The sequence below is a fragment of the Pelophylax lessonae genome (assembly GCF_965119305.1).
Source record: "Pelophylax lessonae genome assembly, chromosome: 2".
Lineage (NCBI taxonomy): Eukaryota > Metazoa > Chordata > Amphibia > Anura > Ranidae > Pelophylax > Pelophylax lessonae.
The window spans coordinates 165,474,026-165,500,189 of record NC_138769.1 but is presented as its reverse complement, the minus strand read 5'-3'; the positions used below and the strand labels follow the sequence as shown (position 1 = coordinate 165,500,189).

Below are 26,164 nucleotides of genomic sequence, written 5' to 3'. Positions count from 1 at the left end.
CTAGGTCAGTGCGCCCTCTTTTCTTTTTTTTCTTTTCTCCCAGGTCACAGTCATGTCACAGGTCATGTCACAGTCATGTCACAGGTCAGGTCACAGGTCATGGCATCACACTGCAGCTGCCTCACTTACCTGCTCTCCTGGGCTGCCTGCGAGACGTCCACGGTGCGCTGCTCCTCTCTTCGAGTCCTCTTCTTCCTTCTTCCGACGGCGGCGGGAACCGGTCTGGCGGGAAGGTGACGTCCACGGCGCACTGCTCCTCGTCCTCTTCTTCCTTCTTCTGAGTCCCGACGGTGGCGGGAAGCGGTCCGGCGGGAAGGTGAGTCCACGGCGCGCTGCTCCTCTCCTCGTCTTCGGGACTGACGTACGCACAGGCACCGCCCCCAACGACATCAGCAGGGTCAGTATGTCCTGAATGATGATTGGTCCAGGCTGGAGTCTGGACCAATCCCAGCCAGGACATCACAAAAGTGGGGAGTGTCGGGGCGCATTGCTCTGCGCCCCAGTGACCCCCAGAAGGCTGCCAATCGGCGCCTCTGCCCGCCGCACGTGGGGTGGAAAACCCCACCCCCCCATAAGCCAACACTAAGTCCGGGCGCCCCTAGTGGGCTAAAAATTGTTTTTTTTTTTAATCTTTTTTAATCTTTTTTTTTGGGGGGGCGGCGCCCCTGCGCCCCCTATACACAGGCCGCCACTGGTAAGAAGCCATTTGTCTCTTTGCTTCACTAGGGGCTTCTATTTGTTTCTTCTGCCGGGAGAGGGGCGCCCTCTCCACCTGCATGCTGGGACTTGTGGTTCTTCCATACAGCACAAAGGTTTTTTTCGCCATTGGATTTTTTTCTTTTTATGGCCTTTTCATATGGATTTTTAATTTTCATTAATGTTTTCTTGATTTATGTGCACATATATTTTAGAATTTTTCTTGATATCCATTATGTAGTGCTACACGTTTTTTATAATAAAAGTCACATGACAAGTTACACTCCGTGATTTCCAATGAGCACCGTTCATATCTGTGCAACTTCAAGTTACAACTATTTCAAAGTAGTCCCTGCACTACTTTGGTCCGACTTTGATGCGTTTTGAGGTCCAAAGACATGGCTCGCCATGCCAGTTGAAGCAGGACGCCAGTCGCTTACACAGAGAAAGGGCCTTCGAGACCATTATGTGCCCCATCTTTAGCATTACTTTTGTGGATAAGGCTGATTGACGCTTCTTTTCTTCACATGGAGACCCAAGCACCAGCACAAATAAATACCCAGCATTGATCGCTTTTCTCGGATCCTTGTGGGACATAATTGGTAACAATGTCCAACTTTTTTTGATGTAATCTATTCACATCAGAAAAAATTATATATATATATATATATATATATATATATATATATATATATATATATATATATATATACGAATATATTTCTACTCCCTGGCCTCTTCCAGCATCTCTTTATGCTTTATTGCATATAAAGACGAAAAGCTTGGTTCACGGCTCCTTTTGTGATCTCAAAGTGACTCTGATGATATGGATTTAATGATTCCAGCAGACCCCTGAAGAAGGCCACGCCCGAAAAGCGTTGGGTCTTCCCTGGAAATCATATATTCATCAAGTCTCTTTGATTGTTTGTCTCATTATTATTAGCCGTGATTCTTTTTATCAGGTTATATTTTTCACCTGTACACATATGTCTGTCATTGACATAGTTTTATATGTTCAAGTAATAAAAATATGTTTTTATACATGGTTGTATCTATTATTAAATGTTAAGGTCACCCTTATAGTCCCGCAATCTGAGGGGAATTCCTGTTTTGTACATTATTTTGGGACGATGGCTACCTACATCTAGACACACACGATTAGACAAACTTTGTTGAGGTTCAAAGACATAGGCGTTGCTTCAAGTCCAGTCAAAATCGTGGCAAAAATAATTGCAGTAAAATTGTGCAACAAGTGTGAAAAGGGATTTAAGCTCCGTTTTCACTAGTGCAATTAATGACAACCGTTCCAATCTATGCAACTTTGAAAATCAGCGACTTTGAAAAGGTAACTCCACTACTTTGATGCAACTTTTGATGCGACTTTGATCCAGAGAGTGTAAACTTGGACCAAAGTTGCACTCCATAGTCACACTCTAGCCTAGCAGCTATGTTTCCACTAGTGTGACTCCTAATTTGTGCAATTTAGAGTGCGATTTTAAATGCAGTTTTGATCCAACTTCAAACTCTCCGGATCAAAGTCACATAAAGGTAGTGCAGGCACCTTTTCAAAGTCACTGATTTTCAAAGTGGCATAGATGGGAACGGGTGCCATTGAAAGAAATGGGCTGTGACTTGTCCTGCGACAATGTGTCCAAAGTTGCATGACAAGTCGCACTAGTGGAAACAGAGCCTAAAACTCATTACTCATATGTAATGAGGAATAGAAATGGATCTGTATCCTTCTAAACTTTCACAAATGTTTTTGTACCTTATTTCTTTCATATAGTGTACCGGTCACATGACCCCCCCCCCTTCTCTCTTTTTCAGGGGAAGCTGCTCTCCTAAACAAGGTTATGAAGACCGAAGGAGATCATGGTGAAGGATAGGAGGGATGGGGATGGGGATGGGGCTGGGCAGGTCTAGGCATGCCTGTCTAAGTAGACCGACAACCTTTTCAGGAAATGAAATGCAGCTCATCAAATTCAGATAACAGGAAATAGTGTTGTCGGTGAAGAATAGGAAGAAGCTGTTTGTCCAGCTTAGATAAGACTTTCTAAGCTACAAAAGTAGCTAGGCAGAAAACGAATAATATCAAAAGATAAAGGTATTCAACATACTATTAATAGGAAAAATGTCATTTTTGACTGGAGTTTCCCTTTAAGATGCCAAGGCTGCAACGGAGCCCCCACTGGAGGAACCAAATGTCGGACATCCTAAAGAAAGGTACGCACCAGGGAGTGTGTGGCCAAAGGTAGTTAAAAGAAGACTGCCAAAGCCGACACCTGGCCCTTGATGGTACTCAAGGACAATTTCTGTTCAACCCCCGGTTGAAGGAAGGTTAAGGTCCAAGCCACCGAGAAGGAGCGAGGAGGAACCACAGGAAACTAACACCACGCAATGTACGTCTTCCACGTACTATGGCAGATCTTCCTAGAAGTAGATTTGCTAGCTTTCAACAGGGTAGGGATCACCGACCTTCAGCACCTAATGTTCAACAGCCAAGCCGTCAAAGGCAGCGACTGTAAAGCAGGATGGAAGATTAGTCCTTGGGACCGAATATCCTCCCTGAGAGGAAACTTCCAAGGAACGTCGGAGACCAGCCGCACCGGATCGGCGTACCAAGTCCGGCAAGGCCAGACCTGAACCACTAAGACGACCGGAATCTGATCTGCCTCGATCCTGCATAGAAGTCTGGGCAGAAGTTTGAGAGGAGGGAAGGCCTAAATAAGCGGATACTGACCCCACGGGGCCACCAGCGCGTCCATGGCTGCTGCCAGAGGATCCCTTGACCAAACCACAAACCTCTGCACGTTTCTGCTGAGATGCCAACAGATCCACCTCGGGAGTGCCCCACCAGAGACACAGCTGATGAAACTCTCTGGATGAAGGGATCACTCCCTGTGGTCCAACGCCTGCCGACTGAGATAATCCGCCTGCCAATTTTGCACCCCGGGAATGTGTACTGCCGAGAGGGCTGGAACGAACTGTTCTGCCCACCTTAGAATGCCTGCTACCTCCAGAGCCACCAGGACATTTCTTGTGCCCCTTGATGATTAACATAGGCCACGGCTGTGGCATTGTAAAAATGAATGCGCACCTGACAACCCTGTCCAATGTTCCAGACACAGTCTGATCGCTCGGAGTTCCAAAACATTGATCAGGAGTCTGGACTCTTCCAGCGTTCAGATCCCGTGAGCAGAATGTTTGCCGAGGACGCCTCCCCAGCCGCACAGGCTGGCATCCATGGTGACCACTGTCCAATACAAGGGGAAGGAAGGAAGAGGAAGGACTCCCACGTTCCCCCAACTCAGCCTGATCTGATATTCCAGAGACTTGGGGAGTTTTTTCCCATTTGGTCAGAATCTCAGTTTGCAGGGACCTTGTATGGAACTGTGCAAATGGAACCGCCTTGAAGGTAGACACCATCAGGCCCAGCACCCGCATGGATGTCCAGAGGGACGACCATCTGTTGGACAGCAGGAGACAAACTGCAGCCTGCAATTTCTGGAGTTTGTCCAGAGGAAGGCCGAGTCCAGAATCAGACCCAGATAGTCCAGCTTCGTGGACGAAACCAGAGCAGACTTCTGCAAGTTCAGAATCCAGCCGAACTCCCGTAGAGTCCGGATTGTGATCCCCAGGTTGTCCACCAGAACAGAGAGATACTCCGCTCGCAGAAGGAGATTGTCCAAGTAGCCCAGTACTGCAATCCCCCATTGGCATAGCAAAGCTAGCACCAGGGCTAACACTTTTGTAAAGATCCGAGGAGCAGAGGCGAGACCAAAGGGTAAAGCCACAAACTGATTATGCTCCTCTCCCACAGCAAATCGGAGAAAACACTGGTGACTGGCACATATTGGAATGTAAAGGTAGGCACCCTTGATACCAATAGAGGCAAGGAAATCCCCCTGACGCGGGGATGCCACCATCGTTTTACTGGACTCCATTACAAACTTCTGTACCCGCACAAAGCAGTTTAGCACCTTGAAGATTTGCCTTCCGTCCTGGGGACTGTGAACAGGTTTGAGTAAAAATTGTGAAAAATTGTCCAACATATTGTGAAATATTGTCCAACATAAATGTGCAATCACCATATAACAACGAAAGAGTCCATGCAAATGATTGCTTGCAATCAAAATATAAAAGAAAAAAAATCAAGAAAAACACACAGTGCTTGATCCGCCATGCAATTCCTTCTCAGTGCAAGAAACCAATAGTGTTTAAATTGATTAAATTCCCCCCTGAGGAAGCCACATGACCCCGTGTCGATACGCATAGGGGAGGGGCCAGGACGGTGAAGACAACTAGGAACCAACGTGGAGCTGGAGACTAGAGGTCTGTTTGTGAGGCTGCTGTTTACACTGGACTATCCCAAAAACGATGTATCCTTGTATTGTGAACGCTTGTGTTGGTTTGGTGCGCTGAAAGCCCCTGTAAAGAGGAAGTACCCTGTGATTTTTTTTCAATAAGTGCAATTATTAAAAGGGTATAAGCACTAATGGCTTTTCTTATCTTTCAATCAATATATCGGGATACTACAATCTATAATGAGAGGAGCCTAGAAGGAGGTTGGAGAAGTTGGATATAGCCAACAGTGGGCTAAAAAGCTGGTTTGGATCACGCTTAAGCGCGGTGATCACATTACCCCAGGTGAGAATATTCCTGCCAAGGGGAGCACATTATTGTTTTTTGCACTGAGAAGGAATTGCATGGCGGATCAAGCACTGTGTGTTTTTCTTGATTTTTTTTCTTTATCTTTTCATTGCAAGCAATCTTTTGCATGGACTCTTTTGTTGTTATATGGTGATTGCACATTTATGTTGGACAATATTTCACTATATTTATGCACTTTTTAACCACTTAAGCCCCGGAAGATTTTACCCCCATTCCGACCAGGGGGTATTTTACGACTCGGCACTGCGTGACTTTAACTGACAATTGTGCGGTCATGCAATGTGGTACCCAAACGAAATTTACGTCCTTTTTTTCCCACAAACAGAGCTTTCTTTTGGTGGTATTTGATCACCTCTGCGCTTTTTATTTTTTGCGATATTAATAAAAAAAGAGCGAAAATTTTGCAAAAAAATGACATTTTCAACTTTGTCTTTTAAAAAATATCCAATATACTCAATTTATGTATTTTTTTTTGGCCAAAATATATTTAGCTACATGTCTTTGACAAAAAAAAATTCAATGAGCGTATTTTTATTGGTTTGCCCAAAAGTTATAGCGTCTACAAACTATGGTGTAAATACAGAAATTTACGCAGCTTTAATTTTTGACTGCCTATCTTATTTCATGAAGTGCTAAAATGGCAGGGCAGTACAAAACCCCCCCAAACTACCACTTTTTGGAAAGTAGACATCCTAAGGAATGTTCTGAGAGGCATGTTGAGCTCATTGAATATTTCATTTTTTTGTCACAGGTGTTTGAAAAATGACTAAAAATTTTTTTTTTTTTTTACACAAAGTTGTCATTGAAATGATATATTGCTCACACATGCCATGGGTATATGTGTAATTACACCCCAAAATATATTCTGCTGCTTCTCCTGAGTACAGGGATACCACATATGTGGGACTTTTTGGGAGCCTAGCTGTGTACGGGACCACAAAAACAAATCCCCACCATCAGAATTTCAAAGGGCGTACATTTTTCATTGCATTTTCTCACTACCTCTAACGGTTTAGGAGGCCCTGAAATGTCAAGATACCACAAAACCCCCCCAAATGACCCCATTTTGGAAAGTAGACACCCCAAGCTGTTTGCTAAGAGGCATGGTGAGTCCATGGAATATTTTATATTTTACCACAAGTTTTGGGAATATTACAATTTTTTCTTTTTCTTTTTTTTTTTTTTACACAACGTTGTCACTAAAAGATAAAATTCTCACACATGACATGGGTATATGTGAAATTACACCCCAAAATACATTCTGCCACTTCTCCTGAGTATGGGGATGCCCCATGTGTGAGACTTTTTGGGAGCCTAGCTGTGTACAGGACCGCGAAAACCAATCAACACTCCCAGGTTTTCTAATGGCGTAAATTGTGCATGTCACCTCTGCACTACCTGTCACAGTTTCGGAGGCCCTAAAATTCCAAGATAGCACAAACCCCCCCCAAATGACCCCATTTTGGAAAGTAGACACCCCAAGCTATTTGCTGAGAGGCATGGTGAGTCCATGGAATATTTTATATTCTGCCACAAGTTCCGGGAAATACATATATATATATATTTTTTTTTTTCACAAAGTTGTCAGTAAATGAAATATTGCTCACACATGCCATGGGTATATGTGAAATGACACCTCAAAATACATTCTGCTGCTTCTCCTGAGTACAGGGATACCCCATGTGTGAGACTTTTTTGCAGTCTAGCCGAGTACAGGTCCCCGAAAACCAGTCCCCGCTTTCAGGCTTTCCAAGGGCGTAAATTGTTGATTTCACTCCTGACTACCTATCACAGTTTCAGAGGCCCTAAAATTCCAAGATAGCACAAAACCCCCCCAAATGACCCCATTTTGGAAAGTAGACACCCCAAGCTATTTGCTGAGAGGCATGGTGAGTCCATGGAATATTTTATATTTTGCCACAAGTTCCGGGAAATATATATATATATATATTTTTTTTTTTTTTTTCACAAAGTTGTCAGTAAATGAAATATTGCTCACACATGCCATGGGTATATGTGAAATGACACCCCAAAATACATTCTGCTGCTTCTCCTGAGTACAGGGATACCCCATGTGTGAGACTTTTTTGCAGTCTAGCCGAGTACAGGTCCCCGAAAACCAGTCCCCACTTTCAGGCTTTCCAAGGGCGTAAATTGTTGATTTCACTCCTGACTACCTATCACAGTTTCGGAGGCCCTAAAAGTCCAAGATAGCACAAAACCCCCCCAAATGACCCCATTTTGGAAAGTAGACACCCCAAGCTATTTGCTGAGAGGCATGGTGTGTCCATGGAATATTTTATATTTTGCCACAAGTTCCGGGAAATATATATATATATATTTTTTTTTTTTTACACAAAGTTGTCAGTAAATGATATATTGCTCACACATGCCATGGGTATATGTGAACTGACACCCCAAAATACATTCTGCTGCTTCTCCTGAGTATAGGGATACCCCATGTGTGAGACTTTTTTGCAGTCTAGCCGAGTACAGGACCCCGAAAACCAATCATCGCCTTCAGGCTTTCCAAGGGCGTAAATTGTTGATTTCACTCCTGACTACCTATCACAGTTTTGGAGGCCATGAAATGCCAAGACAGCACAACCCCCCCCAAATGACCCCTTTTCGGAAAGTAGACACCCTGAGCTATTTGCAGAGAGGCATGTTGAGTGTTTTGCAGATCTCACTTTTTGTCACAAAGTTTTGGAAATTGAAAAAAGAGGAAAAAAAATGCATTTTCCTGTTTTTTCTTCATTTTCCAAAAAAAATTAGAGCTGCAAAATACTCACCATGCCTCTCAGCAAATAGATTGGAGTGTCTACTTTGCAAAATGGGGTCATTTGGGGGGGGTTTGTACAATCTTGGCTTTTTATGGACTTCAAAACTGTGATAGGTAGTAAGGAGTGAGATCAACAATTTACGCCCTTAGAAAGCCTAAAGGTGCGCATTGGTTTTCCGGGTCCTGTACGCGGCTAGACTGGCAAAAAGTCTCACACATGGGGTATCATTGTACTCAGGAGAAGCAGCAAAATGTATTTTGGGGTGTCATTTCACATATACCCATGGCCTGTGTGAGCAATATATCATTTACTGACAACTTTGTGTAAAAAAATAAAAAAAAATAAAAAAAATTTTTTTCCTCGAAACTTGTGGCAAAATATAAACTATTCCATGGACTCACCATACTTCTCAGCCAGTAGCTTGGAGTGTCTACTTTGCAAAATGGGGTCATTTGGGGGGGTTTTGTGCCATCTTGAAATTTCAGGGCCTCTGAAACTGTGACAGGTAGTCAGGGGTAAAATCAGCAATTTACGCCATTAGAAAACCTGAAGATGTGGATTGGTTTTCGGGGGCGCGTACACAGCTAGGCTCCCAAAAAGTCTCACACATGTGGTATCCCTGTACTCAGGAGAAGCAAAAGAATGTATTTTGGGGTGTCATTTCACATATTCCCATGGCATGCATGAGCAATATATCATTTAGTGACAACTTTCTGTAAAAAAACAACAAAAAAAAAAAAAAAAATAATTTTCCCGAAACTTGTGGCAAAATATAAAATACTCCATGGACTCACCATGCCTCTCAGAAAAAAGCTTTGGGTGTCTACTTTTCAAAAAGGGGTCATTAGGGGGGTGTTTGAACAGTTCCGGCATTTTATACTCAATCTTATCCACACATCACCCACTCTTCTAACCACTTGAAAACCAAGCCTTTTCTGTGCCTTTTTGTTTACATGAAAAAATATTTTTTTTTTACTAGAAAATTACTTTGAACCCCCAAACATTATATATTTTTTTAAAGCAGAGGCCCTATAGAATAAAATGGTGGATGTTGCAAATTTTTTTGTCACACGGTATTTGCGCACAGATTTTCCAAACGCAATTTTTGCGAAAAAAATACATTTTTTTTTAATTTATTGCACAAATACACTATATAATTCCAATTTTTTTGGTAAAATTTAAAAGATGATCTTATGCCGAGTTCATAGACACCTAACATGACATGCTTTAAAAATTACGCATGCCTGCGCAGCGACAAAAACGTATGTACATTTTTGAAAACCTTTAAAAGTCTCTACAGGTTACCACTTTAGACTTACAGAGGAGGTCTACTGCAAGAATTACTGCACTCGATCTGGCGATCGCGGCGATACCTCACATGCATGCTGCAATTGTGGTTTACATATGACACTAGACCACCGCTTGCGTGCGCCATTGCGCGCAAGCACCGGGGGTAAGGGGGGGGGCTCAATTTTTTTTTTTTTTTTTTCTTTTTTCTTTTGCTTTTTTATGTTATTTTGACACCTTTCCTTTAATTTTTTTTTTTTTAAATCATTTTTATTGTTATCATAGTGAATTTAAATATCCCCTATGATAGCAATCTATAGTGACAGGTACTCTTTTTTTAAAAAATTGGGGTCTTTTAGACTCTAGATCTCTCCTCTGACCTTAACGCATCTGACCACACCAAAATTGGTGTGATAAAATACTTTCCCAATTTCCCAATGGCCCTGTTTATTTCTGGCGAAACAGAAGTCATAAAATGCTCGTAGCCTCCGGCATCTTAGGCCATAGAGATGATTGGAGCCATTCTCATCTCCAATTAGCTCTATGGTTAGATAATTGAACCACCGGCTGCACTCTCGGGTTAACCGGTGGGACAGGAGAGCCCGAGAAAAACCATGGAAGGCTGCGGAAGGCGGCGGTGGGGGGGGGGAGGCCCCTCCCACTGCATGTAAAAGCAGTCTAGCGGCCAATTACCTGCTAGAATTGCTTTTACATGTAAGCCGACCGCTGGCTGTAAAAAACGATACCAAGATGATGCCTAAATCTGCAGGCATCATCCTGGTATAACCACTCAAAGTCCAGCAACGTACCAGTACATTGCTGGTCCTTGTTTGGCATATAGGTTTTTTTTTTTTTCATGCAGCCTGTGGGCTGAACGGAAAAAAAGAGAACCTATCAGAAATCAGCACAGGAATAATGCGTAGTATTACTCATCATTAACCGCCCAAACAACCACCCACTGAATTTAATGATGGGTATACACGACACTATCCACGTATACCAAAATAGGATTTTAACTGCAGTGCTGAAATCAGAAAATCACCACAGCTGCTATCAGCAAAGGTATCCATATATGCTGAGCGCAAACGCTGTTTGTGTCAGAATATATAAAATCAATGCGTGGTAGCCGACGAGGGACCTGCAAGAGAAACAGGTCACAAAAGAATGAAAAAACAAACAAAGGACATTGAAAAAAAGTATAGTAGGAAGGAGTAGAAGGACATATAAAATGACTGACAAAAACAGTTTTTGGATCTTCATCATTAACCGCCCAAACAACCACCCACTGAATTTAATGATGGGTATACACGGCGCTATCCACGTATACCAAAATAGGATTTTAACTGCAGTGCTGAAATCAGAAAATCACCACAGCTGCTATCAGCAAAGGTATCCATATATGCTGAGCGCAAACGCTGTTTGTGTCAGAATATATAAAATCAATGCGTGGTAGCCGACGAGGGACCTGCAAGAGAAACAGGTCACAAAAGAATGAAAAAACAAACAAAGGACATTGAAAAAAAGTATAGTAGGAAGGAGTAGAAGGACATATAAAATGACTGACAACAACAGTTTTTGGATCTTCATCATTAACCGCCCAAACAACCACCCACTGAATTTAATGATGGGTATACACGGCGCTATCCACGTATACCAAAATAGGATTTTAACTGCAGTGCTGAAATCAGAAAATCACCACAGCTGCTATCAGCAAAGGTATCCATATATGCTGAGCGCAAACGCTGTTTGTGTCAGAATATATAAAATCAATGCGTGGTAGCTGACGAGGGACCTGCAAGAGAAACAGGTCACAAAAGAATGAAAAAACAAACAAAGGACATTGAAAAAAAGTATAGTAGGAAGGAGTAGAAGGACATATAAAATTACTGACACCACAACAGTTTTTGGATCCTTTTATTTTTCTTTCTAACTGTTCCTTTACTTCTTGATTTGGGAGGGACTAGGATCATCTGCGATCTTCTCTTCCAGCTTGGGTCTCTCAAAATGTCGATGGACATCCAACATCCTTCGAGACCCTGTGTTTATGTGCCCTACACTGTGTCGTGCTGTACCCTACGCTAATAATCCACTAGTGTATGGTAGCGCTCGAAACATTCCCCGATGCAGAGACCAGGTTGGTCAGGACATTTGGGACAATAATAACGGGTGTCACGCCTAAATCCGCGCTTGCTACAGACACGACATCTTCTTTGGGGCCATCTTTGGGTAGGGGTACTCGGGAGGACATGTGAAAAATGCCTCTCATGCAGCCGGCTCACTGCATCTGGAAGGGGAAGTTGGGCAGGCATGCCTCCTGGGTACAGGTAGGCAAGGATGATCTCTTCCTGGAATTCCCGGAAAGATCCAGTTCGTCCTGACGCCCTGTATAGGACAAAGGCGTTCAGCATAGCCAATTGGTATAGGTAAACAGACACTTTTTTGTACCAGCGTCTGGCTTTACGGGCAACTAAATACGGCGCCAAAAGCTGGTCGTTAAGGTCCACCCCTCCCATGTTAAGGTTATATTCGTGGACACAGAGGGGTTTCTCCATAACGCCAGTTGCCGTAGGAATTTGGATCGTCGTGTCTGGGTGAAGGGAGGACAGAACATAAACATCCCGTGTATCCTTCCACTTCACCGCAAGTAATTTGTCCGTTTTCAAGCAGGCTCTCGCCCCCCGACTAAGACGGGAATCTACAAGCCGTTGGGGGAAGCCCCGGCGATTAGGTCGCACGGTGCCACATGCGCCAATTTGTAAATCGAGAAGGTGACTAAATAGTGGCACGCTTGTATAAAAGTTGTCCACGTACAAATGGTACCCCTTTCCGGATAAGGGTGACACCAAGTCCCAAACGATCTTACCGCTGCTCCCTATGTAGTCTGGGCAGTTGGGGGGTTCCACACAGCTATCTTTTCCCTCATAGACCCGGAAACTAACTGTATAGCCTGTGGCCCTGTCACACAATTTATACAGTTTGACCCCGTACTTGGCACGCTTGCTGGGGAGGTACCGTTTCATAGCAAGGCGGCCAGTAAATTTAATCAGGGACTCGTCAACGCAGACAACTTGTTCGGGGGTAAACAAGGCTGCAAACCGCTGATTGAAGTGGTCTATGAGGGGCCGAATTTTGTGGAGCCGATCGTATGCAGGGTCTCCCCGAGGACGACAGAGTTCATTGTCGCTGAAATGCATAAATCACAGAATTTGCTCGTATCTCGTCCTGGACATAGAGGCAGAGTACATGCGCATATGGTGAACTGGGCTAGTGGACCAATATAGCCGCAATTCACTCTGTTTAGTTATGCCCATGTGAAGGGAAAGGCCCAGAAAGATCTTAAATTCGGAAACCGTTATAGGTTTCCAGCCGAATTGTCTGGCAAGGTGTGAATTTGGGTTGGCGGCGATGAACTGTTGTGCATATAAATTTGATTGATCCACAATAGATCTGTAAAGATCTTCCGTGAAGAACAGCTCAAAAAAGTTCAGGGGCGTAAAACCAGCTGTCTCCACGTGGATTCCAGGTTGGGCGGTGAATGGGGGAAGTACTGGCGCTGTAGTATCAGTGGGTTGCCAATTAGGAAATGCCAGCGCATCAGGGAGGGCACTATGGGCTCTACGGGCCTGTCTTCGAATACGCGATGGCCGCGGGCCACTACTTGTGCTAGCCACCGCACCAGCTTCAACTGCACTTAGGGGACTCGCCACGTCACCAGGTCTTACTGCAGTGCTGGTTGTACTAGGTCCAGGTTGTACTAGGCCGCTGGCGCTTGCCAGGTCGCCAGAAGGATGAGCGGCACTAGTACCCACACTCTGCTCCATACGAGCACCCTGCGATTCCTGCATCACAACAACTTCAGAATGGGGTCGGGTACGCCTGGGTCTAACAGGGACCCATCTGTCGTCGGAGCTATCTGTCAGGGAGCCGCTGCCGTCATCAGGTTCATATACTGACACTAATTCGGTCATTGTAGCTTCCCCTTCGCTATCAGATGACTCGGTCAGCATATAACTGAGAAGCTCTTCATCCCTGTACGAACGTTTGGTCATTTTGGTAACTAAATTTACTCGTACAGTGATGCGACTCACAGGTAATAAAAGCACCTGGTTGTCGAAGATTATTTCAAGCGCTACAAAAAAAACTGCTAATGCTAGCAGGGATCAGGCCTGACTCTGCTAACACAGCGGTTTTGTGTCTTGTGTTTTTTTGCAAGTGACAGTAATCTATTGATTACTACACTTGCCTGGGTGAAAGGGTTAAACGCAGGTGCTGGCCGGAATCAGTACTGATCGTGCAAACACCGCGTTTTGGGAACCCTAAACTATGGGGGCGCTAGTATAGTTCTGATCAGATCAGATATTGATCTGTTCAAACACTATACTAGAAATAGAAGTGTAGGTGCGTGCGTGCGTGTGTGGCAATCAAGGGGTTACTTCTAAACTATGCGCTGGGGATCTGGGGGGGGTGGCGGGGACCCTAAACCTCCTTTGGGAAAGAAACTAGCTAGCTAGCGCAACCTCAAGTCACAATGACACCAATACAAAATACAGTAAAAACAGTATATTATGTGTGTATTAGTGCTAATGTGACAGAGGGTGTAGGGGTTAACGGGATGTGATCAGGGGGGGATCAGGGGTTTAAATCTTTATTGGAAGGGACTGGCGGGTATCCTAAGGATAAAAGGAACGGTGGCAAGCGCTAAACCTGGTCACAAGTCACACTTATACGGGTATATAGAAAATGCTATATACTGTATACAGTGTGCGTTGTGGCAGGGGGTGTAGGGGGGATCAGGGGATTAAATCTTTTTTGGGCGGGTGGCGGGGACCCTAAACCTCCTTGGGACACAAACTTAGTCGCCTGCGCTAATTCTGATCACAATCACACTAATACAAAAATACAAAAACACAGTATATTACGTTTGTATTAGTGCTGATGTGACAGAGGGTGTAGGGGTTAACTAGCGGTGATCAGGGGGGGGATCAGGTGGGATCAGGGGCTTAAATCTTTATTAGGGGGGGGTGGCGGGTAATTCAAGTGGAAAAAGGGGGGTCGCAAGCGCTAGACCTGACCACAAATCACACTTATACGGGTATATAGCAAAATGCTATATACTGTATACGGTGTGTGTTATGGCAGGGGGTGTAGGGGTGATCAGGGGGGGGTCAGGGGCTTAAATCTTTATTGGGCGGGTGGCGGGGACCCTAAACCTTCTTGGGACAGAAACTTAGTCGCCTGCGCTAATTCTGATCACAATGACACTAATACAAAAATACAATAACACCGTATATTGCGTTTGTATTAGTGCTGATGTGACAGAGGGTGTAGGGGTTAACGGCGGTGATCAGGGGGGGGTCAGGGGAGATCAGTGGGTTAAATCTTTATTAGGGGGGGGTGGGGGGTAATTTGAGTGGAAAAGGGGGGGTCGCAAGGGCTACACCTGTTCACAAATCACACTTATACAGGTATATAGGTATATGCTATATGCTGTATATAGTGTGTGTTGTGTCAGGTGCTGTAGGGGTTAATTGGGGGGGCGATCGGGGGTGAAATGTGCCTATCTAACTGTGTGTGGGTGTGCTTGGTGCAGTACTCACAGTAAGATGTGCTCTCCTCTCACGCTGGATCCAAAAAGACCGTTGTGGGGGGAGGGCACATCTCCTCTAAGCCTGTGTTTACATTTCACAGGCTTAGAGGATGATCTGATTGGGCAGGACCGATCAACAGGTCCAGACCAAAAATGATTGGCCTGGACCTGATGACTGATCGGTTCTGAACCCAATCGAGTCATCATCGGCGGCGGGGACGCGCGGGAGCGCGCACAGGGCCGGCAAATTGTGCTGACGTAGGCCTACGTCAGTTTGCCTGGCCGGGGCTGAGTGCCGACGTAGATCGTCGTGCGCCGGTCGTAAAGTGGTTAATATTATTTTGATATTGTTATATTCTGATTTTATAGTCATTTAACATTCACATAGCGCAGTATTTGTGTATTGATTTAGTAGGCACATGAGTGTGAACAATGCTAGCAGCTTAAAGTCACTTAATTTCATAGATAGTAGCTCACAGGATCAATATACTGTATTTAATTGGTTTGAGTAAAAACCCTGAAAACGTTCCGAAGTCGGAACCGAGACAATCACCTGTCTGGGGACAGGCGCAAGTTGGAAGGAAAATACCTTGCTAGGGAACAAGAGCTAAACACGATCTTGTAGCTGGACCGAATGACTTTGTGGACCCATTTGTCTTGCACCAGGGAAGTCCACAGATCCAGAAACCAGCAAAGATGTCCTCCCACCCCCGATATGGGTGAGGGTGCACCTTCATGCTAAAGGAGCTTTGTCCACGGGTCTGGTGAAGCCCAATCTTGGCTTGGCAGACAAGGTTTGTTTGGATCCTCCTGAAGAGGCCCTAAAAGGTTCAAGCCCTTCTCAGGACTTCTTATGAGCTGAGAAGGAAGCCCACAAGTATGACGAGGTTCCTTGCCCTTAGTAACCTGCGGAAGAAAATCACTCCCCCCCCCCCCCCCCTGCCCCGTGAGACCTTTAATGTCATAATCCAGGGTAGATCCAAACAGGCGATCTCCTTGGAAAGGAAGATCAGTCAAAGCCTTTTTTGAAGTCTGATCCGCAGAGCAGTACTTGAGCCAAGACACGCCGAAGTACCACTGCCAAAACAGAGACGAGCCATCAGGGGAGCCCCATCCAAAGAGGCATGACAGATAAACTGCAGCCCATGGACCAGCTGGGGGTAGCTATTCCCCCTTCAGGTCACAGCGTAAGAGCTTAGCCCACTCGGTCAGAGTTTGCGACACTAGGGCAATGGTGAATACCGGCCTCATTGCCGAACCAGCCAGAGTTTACATATTGCGGGCCACAGCCTCCACCTTCCGATCAGCCGCATCCTTAACCACTTGCCGACTGCCTAACGCCGATCTACGTTGGCAGTCAGCCCCTCACAGGCAAAGTGACGTAGGGCTACGTCACTAGCTTGTGAGGGTCTAGGGAGCGAGCGCGCGCCCCCGGAGGCGCGCTCCCGCTCCCGCGTGGTCACGGACCCCCCCGCGCGTGTGACCAGCGGACCCGATGTCCGCCGGTCACTCGGCGATTGGCGGGGGAGAGGGAGAATGTCAGGCAGCTTGTGTAAACAAGCCACCTGTCATTCTCCTCGCTGTAAAGACACTGATCAAACGGATCTAGTATGTAGATCCGTTGATCAGTGTCCTTACAGCTCAAGCCACAGCCAATCACAGTAGAAAGCACGCCCCTAGGGATACACACAGCCCCTCCCTCCCAAATAAAGTTAACCCCTTCACAACCAGTGTATTTTTACAGTAACAGAGCATATGTATAGCACTGATTACTGTAGAAATGTCACTGGTAACCCCAAAAGTGTCACAAATGTCAGTCAAGGGTCCGATCTGTCTGCCCCAATGTCGCAGTACCGCAAAAAAAAAAATCGCAGATCGCCGCCATTACGCGTTAAAAAAAAAAACAACAAAAATGACAAAAATCTTTCCCTTTGTTAGTAAACACGATAACTTTTGCGCAAACCAATCAAAATACGCTTTTTGCGATTTTTTTTACCAAACATATGTAGCATAAAACAAATTGGCCGAAAATTTTAAAAAATTTTGATTTTGATTTTTATTTTTTTTTTTGGGGGGAATTTCATATAAAAAAATTTGAAAAATATTGTTATTTTTGCAAAATTGAAGCTCTTTTTTTGTTTATAGCGCGTGATCAAAAAAAAAGGACGTCAAATTCGTTAAGGTACAGCGTCGCACGACCGTGCAATTGTCCGTTAAAGTCACGCAGTGCCGAATCGCAAAATATCCCCTGGTCAGGAAGGGGGTAAAATCTTCCGGGGCTTAAGTGGTTAAAGGCCGGGGAATCTTCAACCAGAATCATGGTTGCCTTGTTTAATCTGGAAACCGGAGGGTCGACCACCGGTGGCACAGTCCACTTCTCAAGAAGGGACTCCTCATAGGGGTAACTCCTAGTAAAGCGCTTAGGGACCCCATAGGGACGCTTTGGTTGTCCCCACTCTATGGCAACAATTCTGTCTAAATAGGCAAGGAAAGGAAACACCTTTGCCACTCTGGATGGCTTGAGAGTGCCAAAGGGTATCTGTGCCTCCGTCGCAGCTTCAGCTGCGTCCTCCATCTTCAGGGTGTCATGCACAGATACAATCAGTGCATCCACCAATGTCTTTTCGAGCACGGTCACAGACATGGAGGAATCATCCTCACTATCAGGATTTCAGGTGCGTGGCTGCAGACCCAGCAGGGTGACCCACGTCCGCAGCGGCTGAATCAGATTAGGATCTGATGAGACAGATGAGGCAGGGGAAGGCGGGGGCGCTTTTTGCTAGCCCGTCGACCACAAGCCAACTCCACCCAGGAAACAAGGGACTTCAGGACCGCCGTCAGTGCATGGATGGATGGTTGGGACCCGGGGGTCCCCACAGCCTCAGAGAGGGGATCAGGTGGGGAAATGTGCTCCAAAGACTCCATAAGTCAGCAAGGGGGACCCCACAAAAAGTGTAAAACCCTGCTAAGGGACAACCCCCACCGCACTGGCAGCACCACCTGGTCGCCAGGCACAAATCACTAAGCGATCCTCAGCAGAGAGGGAGAGGACCCCACCAGACACACCAAACACAGAGAACAAGCATTTGCAGCCACCAGAATAATTTGCACTACTCGTGCGGCGATCAGGAAGTAAAATTATCCAGGAGTTAGCACCAGGGGATGAAGAGGGGCTCCAACCCGCCAAAATTGCCACCCACAGGGCTCCACTGTCATTGGCCACCGTTATTGTTAATGGCAAACCACAGAAAAATGGCCACCAGACTACACAAAAATGGCCGCCGTGTATAGAACACACAGGCTACAACAAAATGGCGCTCTGTGCCGCACCATGAGGCATACAGGAACCCAGGATTGGGAGACCAGGCCTCAAGAACAGATCTGGGCAGGACGAGGGGGGCCCTGGTAGGAGCACAGTCGAATGTCTGGCCGCCAACGGCACACCCCTCTGGCACCCATCCCCAAACAGCGCCCTGCCCCCAACCCAGGAAAGTGGCCAGAACACCCAAACAGCCCCAGCATATGTGGAAGGGGAGGGGGCAGGATGAGAAACTCAGCAAAGGGGGGGGGCCTGCGGGAAGTCTGACCGTCCCAAGGAGGTGCCCACGTCCACCCAAAACCCTCCAGGGGGAGAGGGGGGACAGCTACTCACCATACCAGGAACCAGGCAGGCACCGCTTCAAACAGAACCCCTCTCCATCGAAATGGGAGGGCTGTCAGCCATAAGGAATGCTGCGACTCGGGCTGAGACCCGGTCGTATGCAACCTTGTGAGGCGTTTAACTAGCAGGCCAGCCCCAGTCCAGTAGGGCTATGTCGTGGCTGACCTAGCTGGCTCTCTGCTCCTCTCACCGGCTCTCTGCTCCTCTCACCCCACCGGATGTCAGCTGAGGAATCTCAGCCCCACCCCCTGCATCTATCAGACGGGGAGAGGAGAGAGGCGGCCGGTCATGTGATCACTGGGAATCGCTCTGAAATACGGTAAAGGCGATATTTTTTTTTAATAAGACACAGAGACAGGAGCACTGGTCATTATTCGGAAACAGAGAGAATTATGTGAAGTAGTAAAAGTAGGTTAATAACCACTTTAAGTTAGGCACTTAGGGTGTTAGGGATAAGCCAAATTATCAGTGTTGAAAAACCTGGTTAACAAAAAGTGTCAACTTGACATCGGGTAATATATTGTATAGCAAACTTTGCTGTAACAGTGTTTTGTAGCTTTCCTTCTTGATGTCAGTGTATTATGCTGATAGATGATTACATTTTTTTTTTTGAAAACCGTGAGTTTTATTGAAAGTTTGGTACAATACAAAAATAAAATATACACTGAAATTTTTTCCTTGTTCTCATTTTGCAAAGGTACAAAAAAATAACCAATAGAACATAGAAAAACTGTACAAGCACATAGGGCAGGAAAATAGCTGAGCAACATGCAGTCGGTTATATGAACAATAGTGGACATGACCATCAGGGGACGGTAATATACAGTGCTACTGGCCCGTATCCGGACATTGCACTCATCTGTCCCAGATCTTGTTGAACTTTTGAAGACATCCCCTGTGTTTGTATAGAATTTTATGAAAAGGGAGGATACTGTTTATTTCTTTAATCCAGAGCCCAAAAGTAGGGGGAGTGGTCCTCATCCACTGTCTGGCTATCAGTTTACGTGCAACAAACAATGTTTCCTGAAGGAATATTATAGTGGATTTGGGCATCTCTGCATCCGGGTAAACCCCCAGGAGGCACGCCTTAGGGGAGAGCTGTAGAGGAGATCCCATTTTGTCATGGAGGAAAGTGACAATCTGTCGCCAGAGAACCTGCAGTTGGGGACAGCTCCATAGTAGATGAAAAAAGGAGGCCTCAGGGTCTCCACACATAGGGCAAGAGGGGACCAGGTTGGGGTTATATTTCGTCAGTCTAAGGGGGGTGAGATAGGCCTGGTGGAGTATAAAGGTCTGGGTCAAGCAGTCCGACAGCTTCGGCGACACACAACGACTTGTCTCCAGGGCATCCTCCCACTCCTCGTCCTCTATAGCCCCCACACTCCGCTCCCAGCGAGTCTTGAGAGCATACGCCACAGTGGTGGGAGAGGGTGTGTGGAGCTCGGAGTAGAATATGGAAATGAGGTGGCTGGGTTCTGTACATTTAACAATCTCGAGGGTAGTAATCGGCTCTAGTCCTGGTGGTCCGTCAGGGAATTGAGATCTATAGGCGTGGGACAGCTGCAAATACCTGTAGTGCATGGGGGCAGGGAGGGAAAACTGTTCCCTCAGGGTCTCGAAGGATTTCAGGCCAGCAGTCGTGGAGATATGGCTAAGGAGAAAAATACCACTCCCGCACCACACGGAGGGTTCGAGGATGTAGAGGAACTCCCGCAAGGCACCATTGCGCCACAGGGGTGTGAGGGTGTGGAACGGGGGGCACTGGAGCTTGTCCGCTACCACCTCCCAGATTCAGCTATAATGGTACAAGATGGATCTAGGGCATAGGGGCTCCTCCAAGCCTCTGACACCCCTAAGGATGACGAGTAAGGGATCCCCGAGAGGTTGAGCCCACCCAGGACACAGCAAAATCAGAAAACGCTCCCTATCTGTCTCATCTATATGGAATAACTGAGACAACTGCGCCGCTATGTAATACAGATTGAAGTCCGGTAGGGCCACCCCCCCCCAGGTTTGTAAGATTCTTAAGCTTGCGCAAGGAAATGTTATGCCGGTTAGAACCCCAAACGAAAGCTTTAAGGAATGATTCCATCTGCTTAAAAAACTTGATAGATAAATGGTAGAGTGCCACACAACGTAGAGTACTTTGGGAAGGAGAACCATTTTAATTAAGTTGACTCTACCTATCACTCCCAAGGGCAATTTGGACCACACTTGAATTTTAGCCTTAAGCAGAGGGAAAAAGGGCTGAACATTATAGATGATTACATTTACAACACTGCAGAAAATGAAATATATTACATTAAAGCACATAATCCATACCTCCACATCCATATTTGGAGAACTTTCTCTAGGGTTATAATCAAACATAGCCACCATTTTTCTGGAGATACTTGAGTCAGATTTGCTGGTTTTCAAATGCTTATCTAAGGGGAGAATCACAAATATATCAGATTCACTAACATGTTAGTGAATACCAATTCGCTAACGTGATCTTACATAATTACAAACATACAATCCATATGATTGTTTATAATTTTTTTTGCATATATTTGAACAAGCAGAAATTTCCTACAAAACAATTTTTTTTCTACTCACCTGCTACATTATTTTCTGCTGATGCAGAAGTCAGTAGTACTGTAGAAAGAAAAAAAAAAACAGACAAACAAAAAAACAACCCCTCAAATAAACCAAAATGTTAACTTCTGAAACCATTGATCATTTATTATTCATTAGGTGGCAGCAGTGACTTCCTGTTATTGATTTGCATATAACATAGTAAAATGAATACAACAGAGACATCTCCCTTAGATGTACAGAAAATATGTTTTACAAAATGGCTATGCAGACTAGATGATCTAGACATTTTCGGTAATACCGAGTATTGCCACTGAACCAATGTTGGTATTTCAGTAATACCAACATTGGCCATGAAAGTGGCCTTTCAAACCGAAATTGCCTATTCATCATACTACTCTACAGTCTCCCACATCATCCTGTCTCTTCCCTGATGGTGAGGCCAAAAGCTAAATGGCTGAATGGAAATCAATGCTTAATGAAGCAATAGTTTAGTGGAAGCATTATGCAGGTAGCTAAAGGCACCAATTTTGTACCCCTTAACATCCTACCAGCGTACTGACTATACCCTCTGTCACCTAGGGCAATGCTGACAGGGCCAATCCCAAAATGTAAAGACAAGTGCCAGCTTTACAGTATAGGTGGTGCTTTTGCGCATGAGTGAGGGCCTCACACACAAACTAGTATGAAAAATTGCAACTATCCAATGCTGACATTTTTCTGGCAAATCACAGCACCTGGCTAGAAAAATTCAACCGTGGCTGATTAAATCTTCCACAAATACTGTTTGGCCAAGTGGTATTTGCACAAATCACAGAGTGTCCTAGATATATGCAGCCTTATTCAATAAAGAGTTCTCAGTGGCCTAATCATATTAGCTACCTGGCTACACAGGCCCTGCAAGAATGCAGCAAAAAGTTAAGTCACTCAATGACAAAGTTATGAATCACTAGGAACAGTTCAAAAGACCTTTTATTGAGTTTAACTCTGTTTCCTACACAACAAAACCAGCTTTACATACCAGGCACTAAATCACTAAGAAGTAATAGCCACCAAGTCCTTAGTTTACATGGGGGACAGCTCTTGTCAGCCTCTCTAAGAAGTGATTCCTGATATAACTAAGGACAAAATGTTTTAAGCTTTGGATATAGTAGAGATGGATTAAAACACCTGTCAGCTTGAGATTGCGGTCTGTATCCCTGTTAGGGAGATTTACCTTCTCCATTTGTTCTGGTGACCGTTGTTCCCGAGAGTGAAACTCCCCAATTTGTCACTAGAACAGGTATAGAGGGAAAAACTTCTAAATGGAGACACCAGTTCTGGTGACAACCAGGGATATCCACACTTTCTGTTGGGGCTATTGGACAGGAAATGAAGGGAAGGAACCCCAATGGGCCATGCACACACAAAAGGGCTGTAGGCAGAACTCCATGTGGTTATATATGGATAGGGCTATCAATTGCACCTACATCTAAGAAGCTACAGCAGCAGGAAGGGTAAAAACTCTGCAGTAAATTTGCTGCAGAAAGAAGTGCACTATCATCCTTCCAAAGGATGTGCCTAACCACTAGTTCTACTGGTAGGATCAAAAGGTGCTTACAAAATGTTCCAGCAGATACCTCAAAAACCATGATATGACTTATTGGGATGGGCGCCCTATATGCTATGTAATTTTTCAATCTGACCATAATTCAAATTCAAAGATGTACTGCTTGACTTGTGTACTCAGACAACAGTCCTATTTATTTATTTTATACCGATTAAACATTCCTTCCAATTAAATAAATCCCTTTCACCCTACCTCACACATTCTATGTTGCAGTAAAGAGCATATCAACAGCTATGCAAAGCATACAATGAACAATGTGCAGCACAAGGGAAGACAGACCTTTTTTCGAGCGTCTGGGTTTTGGAGGAGGAATGGTACAGCGGCCAGGAGGTGCAATAGGAAGAGGAGGAGAAGGAAGAGGAGGAGAAAAAGCGCTGGTTTCTTTAAGAGAAAAGAAAGAAGCAGCACAAACAAAAGGCAGTGGAGAATAAGCAAATTTTTACAGCAGAAGCAAGACAAGCTACAAACATGGCACTATTAAAAAAGCAGTCAGCCACAGAAATGTATGTGATGGTGTTCATAGCATTTCACTATACTGTAGCTTACTGCTCATCACAAAATGAAATAATCTGATACTCTATACAGCAAATAAACACAAAGGACAGAAAAAGGCAATATTGTGATATATGAATATTCATTGTTTACAGCAGTTGAAAACAATCACTAGAAATAACTAGAAATTACGTAACTGGGCTGATAGCATACAACACAGCTTCCCCCCCCCTTTCACCCCCCAAAATGCTTCATATTTAATTTCATATGCTGTAAGACACAATTCCTTACTGGTCGTTATGAGCAAAAACTGGATTTTTGTGTTACCGTAAAATCCTTTTCTCTGAGGTTCACTGACAGACAGACACAGCTCCATATCTTCTTAGACCCTTGGGCTTAAGCTGCTCTCTCTTCAGGAGTAGGCGGAACCAAATTTGGCTATGCCCCTGAGGCAGTCCCAGGGGGTATACCCTCACTTTCTGCTATAGGACTTCAGTTTGTAACAAGCAGTGTCAGAAGAATACAGAACTCAACCCAACAGAGGGGCGGGTGCTGTGTCCGTCAGTGAACCTCAGAGAAAAGGATTTTACGGTAAGACAAAAAATCCAATTGTTTTCTCTTTCGTTCACTGGTGGACACAGCTCCATATCTCCTTAGACTCTAGAGACATCCCAAAGCAGTGTCAATATGAGGGGTGGGAAAAAAACACAATAGATATAATTCCGAACAGGGGCAAAACTTGGCCAACTAGGAAAACCAGGAGCTCAACCAGGAACAACTGGAGCTCACCACAAGGAAAAAAATACACCCTCAAGAGGCAGGAGCCTCTCCAACCACAGCCTGCAAAACTTTGCAGCCGAACGCAGCATTCAAAGATGAAAGGACATCCACCTTATAAAACTTTGTGAATGTCTGCACAGACGACCACGTAGCCGCCTTGCATACCTGAACCACTGATGCCTGATGACAGAAGGCCCAGGAGGCACTAAGCGCCCTCATATAATGCGCCTTGACAGGGAAAGGAAGAACCTGACCCTTAAAGCGGAGTTCCGGGCACAAAATCGATCTTTTTTTTTGTGCCCATCCGCTTGTTCTCCTTCACCTGAAACAGAATTGGATAGTTAGGTTTTTTTTTTTTTTTGTACTCACCTTGTAATTGTAGATCGAATATACTCACCTATTCTTCACTTCCTCCCTCTGCGCCGCGGCTCCGCCGTCACTTCCTGGCTTGCAATGATTCCTGGGAGCTGAACGTCATCGCTCCCAGGAATCAATGCGACGGCACCGGCCCCGCTCGTCACTTCCGGGGCAGCTGTGGAGGAATGCGGCGCCGCACCGGAAGTGACGAGAGGGGCCGGTGCAGGCGCATTCTGGGAGAAGAAGACGCAGAAGAGGATCGCGCCGGCTTCAGCTGCCCACAAGAGAGATGGCAACGCTGTGGAAGAAATTTTATAAGTGAGTATTTCTTCTTGCAGGTAAGTGCGAACCGGGACAGATCAGAGGCTAGCCATTGTGGAATGTACTGGCCCTGACTGTCCCGGGGGTATGTTCACTGAAAAAAAATTTCTGTGCCCGGAACTCCGCTTTAATAGAATAGACCTGCACCACCATCTAGAAATAGTCACAGCAGATGCAGCTTGCCCTTTACGAGATCCATCCATAAGGACAAACAAAGAATCTGATTTACGAATCGACTCAGTCACTGCCAGGTACACCCTGATAGCCCGAACCACATTCAAGGAGTGCAAGGCTATTTCTTTAGGATGTTTCGGCTTAGGACACAAAGACGGCAACACAATATCCTAATTTAAATGAAACCCTGAGACGACCTTAGAAAGGAACGCCTGACAGGGTCGTAACACCACTTTGTCCCTGTAAACCACCAGGTAAGGTGACCGACAGGACAATGCAGCCAACTCCGAAAACCCTACGTGCAGAAGTAATAGCCACCAAAAAGGCCACCTTCTGTGACAGAGCAGAGGAAGTTCACAAATATTTTCAAAAGGAGGCTGTTGAAGTACTGACAGTACCAAGTTGAGATTCTACGGAGGTACCAGGGGGACCCAGAGGAGCCAGATGGCGAACCCCCTGCATGAAAGCGTGAACCATGGAATTTGCAGCCAACGGCCTGAAATAATATAGCCAAGGCGGTGATCTGGCCCTTGATTGTGCCCAGAGCCAAACGTTGATCTACACAAAAAATTGTAGAAACCCCAGCAGACGAGACACAGAAAAGGAACGAGAAACCCCCCCACGAGACTTACACCAAGTAATGTACGCCCTCCAAATTTGATGATCAACCTTCCTGGAAGTAGATTTCCTAGCTTTCAACAGCATAGGAATCACAGACTTCAGCACCTGGCTTTCAATAGCCATGCCGTTACAAAAAGCGACCGTAAAGCATGCTGGAAGATCGGTCCTTGAGACAGAAGATCCTCTCTTAGAGGAAGTTTTCAAGGAGCATTGGCTACCTGACTTTTTTGGCCTTAATACCAAGACCAGCAAGGCCAGTCTGGTACCACCAGAATGACTGGAATCCCTTCCACCTAGATTCTCGATTCTGCATAGCAGTCTCGATAGAAGTTGTATTGGGGGAAAGGTGTAAATTAGACGATACTGACCCCAAGAGGCCAACAGGGCATCTGCAGCGTCGGCCAGAAGATCCCGACGCGGCAGATGCCCTGGTGGCCAGGACCCTCTGCACCTTCCTGTTGAAACGGGAGGCCAACAGGTCCACATCGGGAGTCCCCCACAGGAGACACAGCTGATGAAACCCCTGCGGATGCAGAGACCATTCTCCC

At 45.5% G+C, this 26,164-nt stretch overlaps 1 protein-coding gene across 6 annotated transcripts in view; it reads right to left on the bottom strand.

The window, feature by feature from the left end:
* The window catches only part of TSPOAP1 (TSPO associated protein 1), a 432,345-nt gene that overhangs the window by 22,174 nt on the left and 384,007 nt on the right, over positions 1-26,164 (bottom strand). For 5 of the 6 annotated variants that reach the window (XM_082245070.1, XM_082245071.1, XM_082245075.1 and 2 more), the window contains 2 exons: positions 23,151-23,252; positions 21,008-21,111 (listed from right to left, as the gene is read on the bottom strand). In XM_082245070.1, the coding sequence (XP_082101196.1) occupies positions 21,008-21,111; positions 23,151-23,252 (206 nt within the window). The remainder of the gene's footprint in view (positions 1-21,007; positions 21,112-23,150; positions 23,253-26,164) is intronic. The other variant, XM_082245072.1, reaches the window with a different exon arrangement.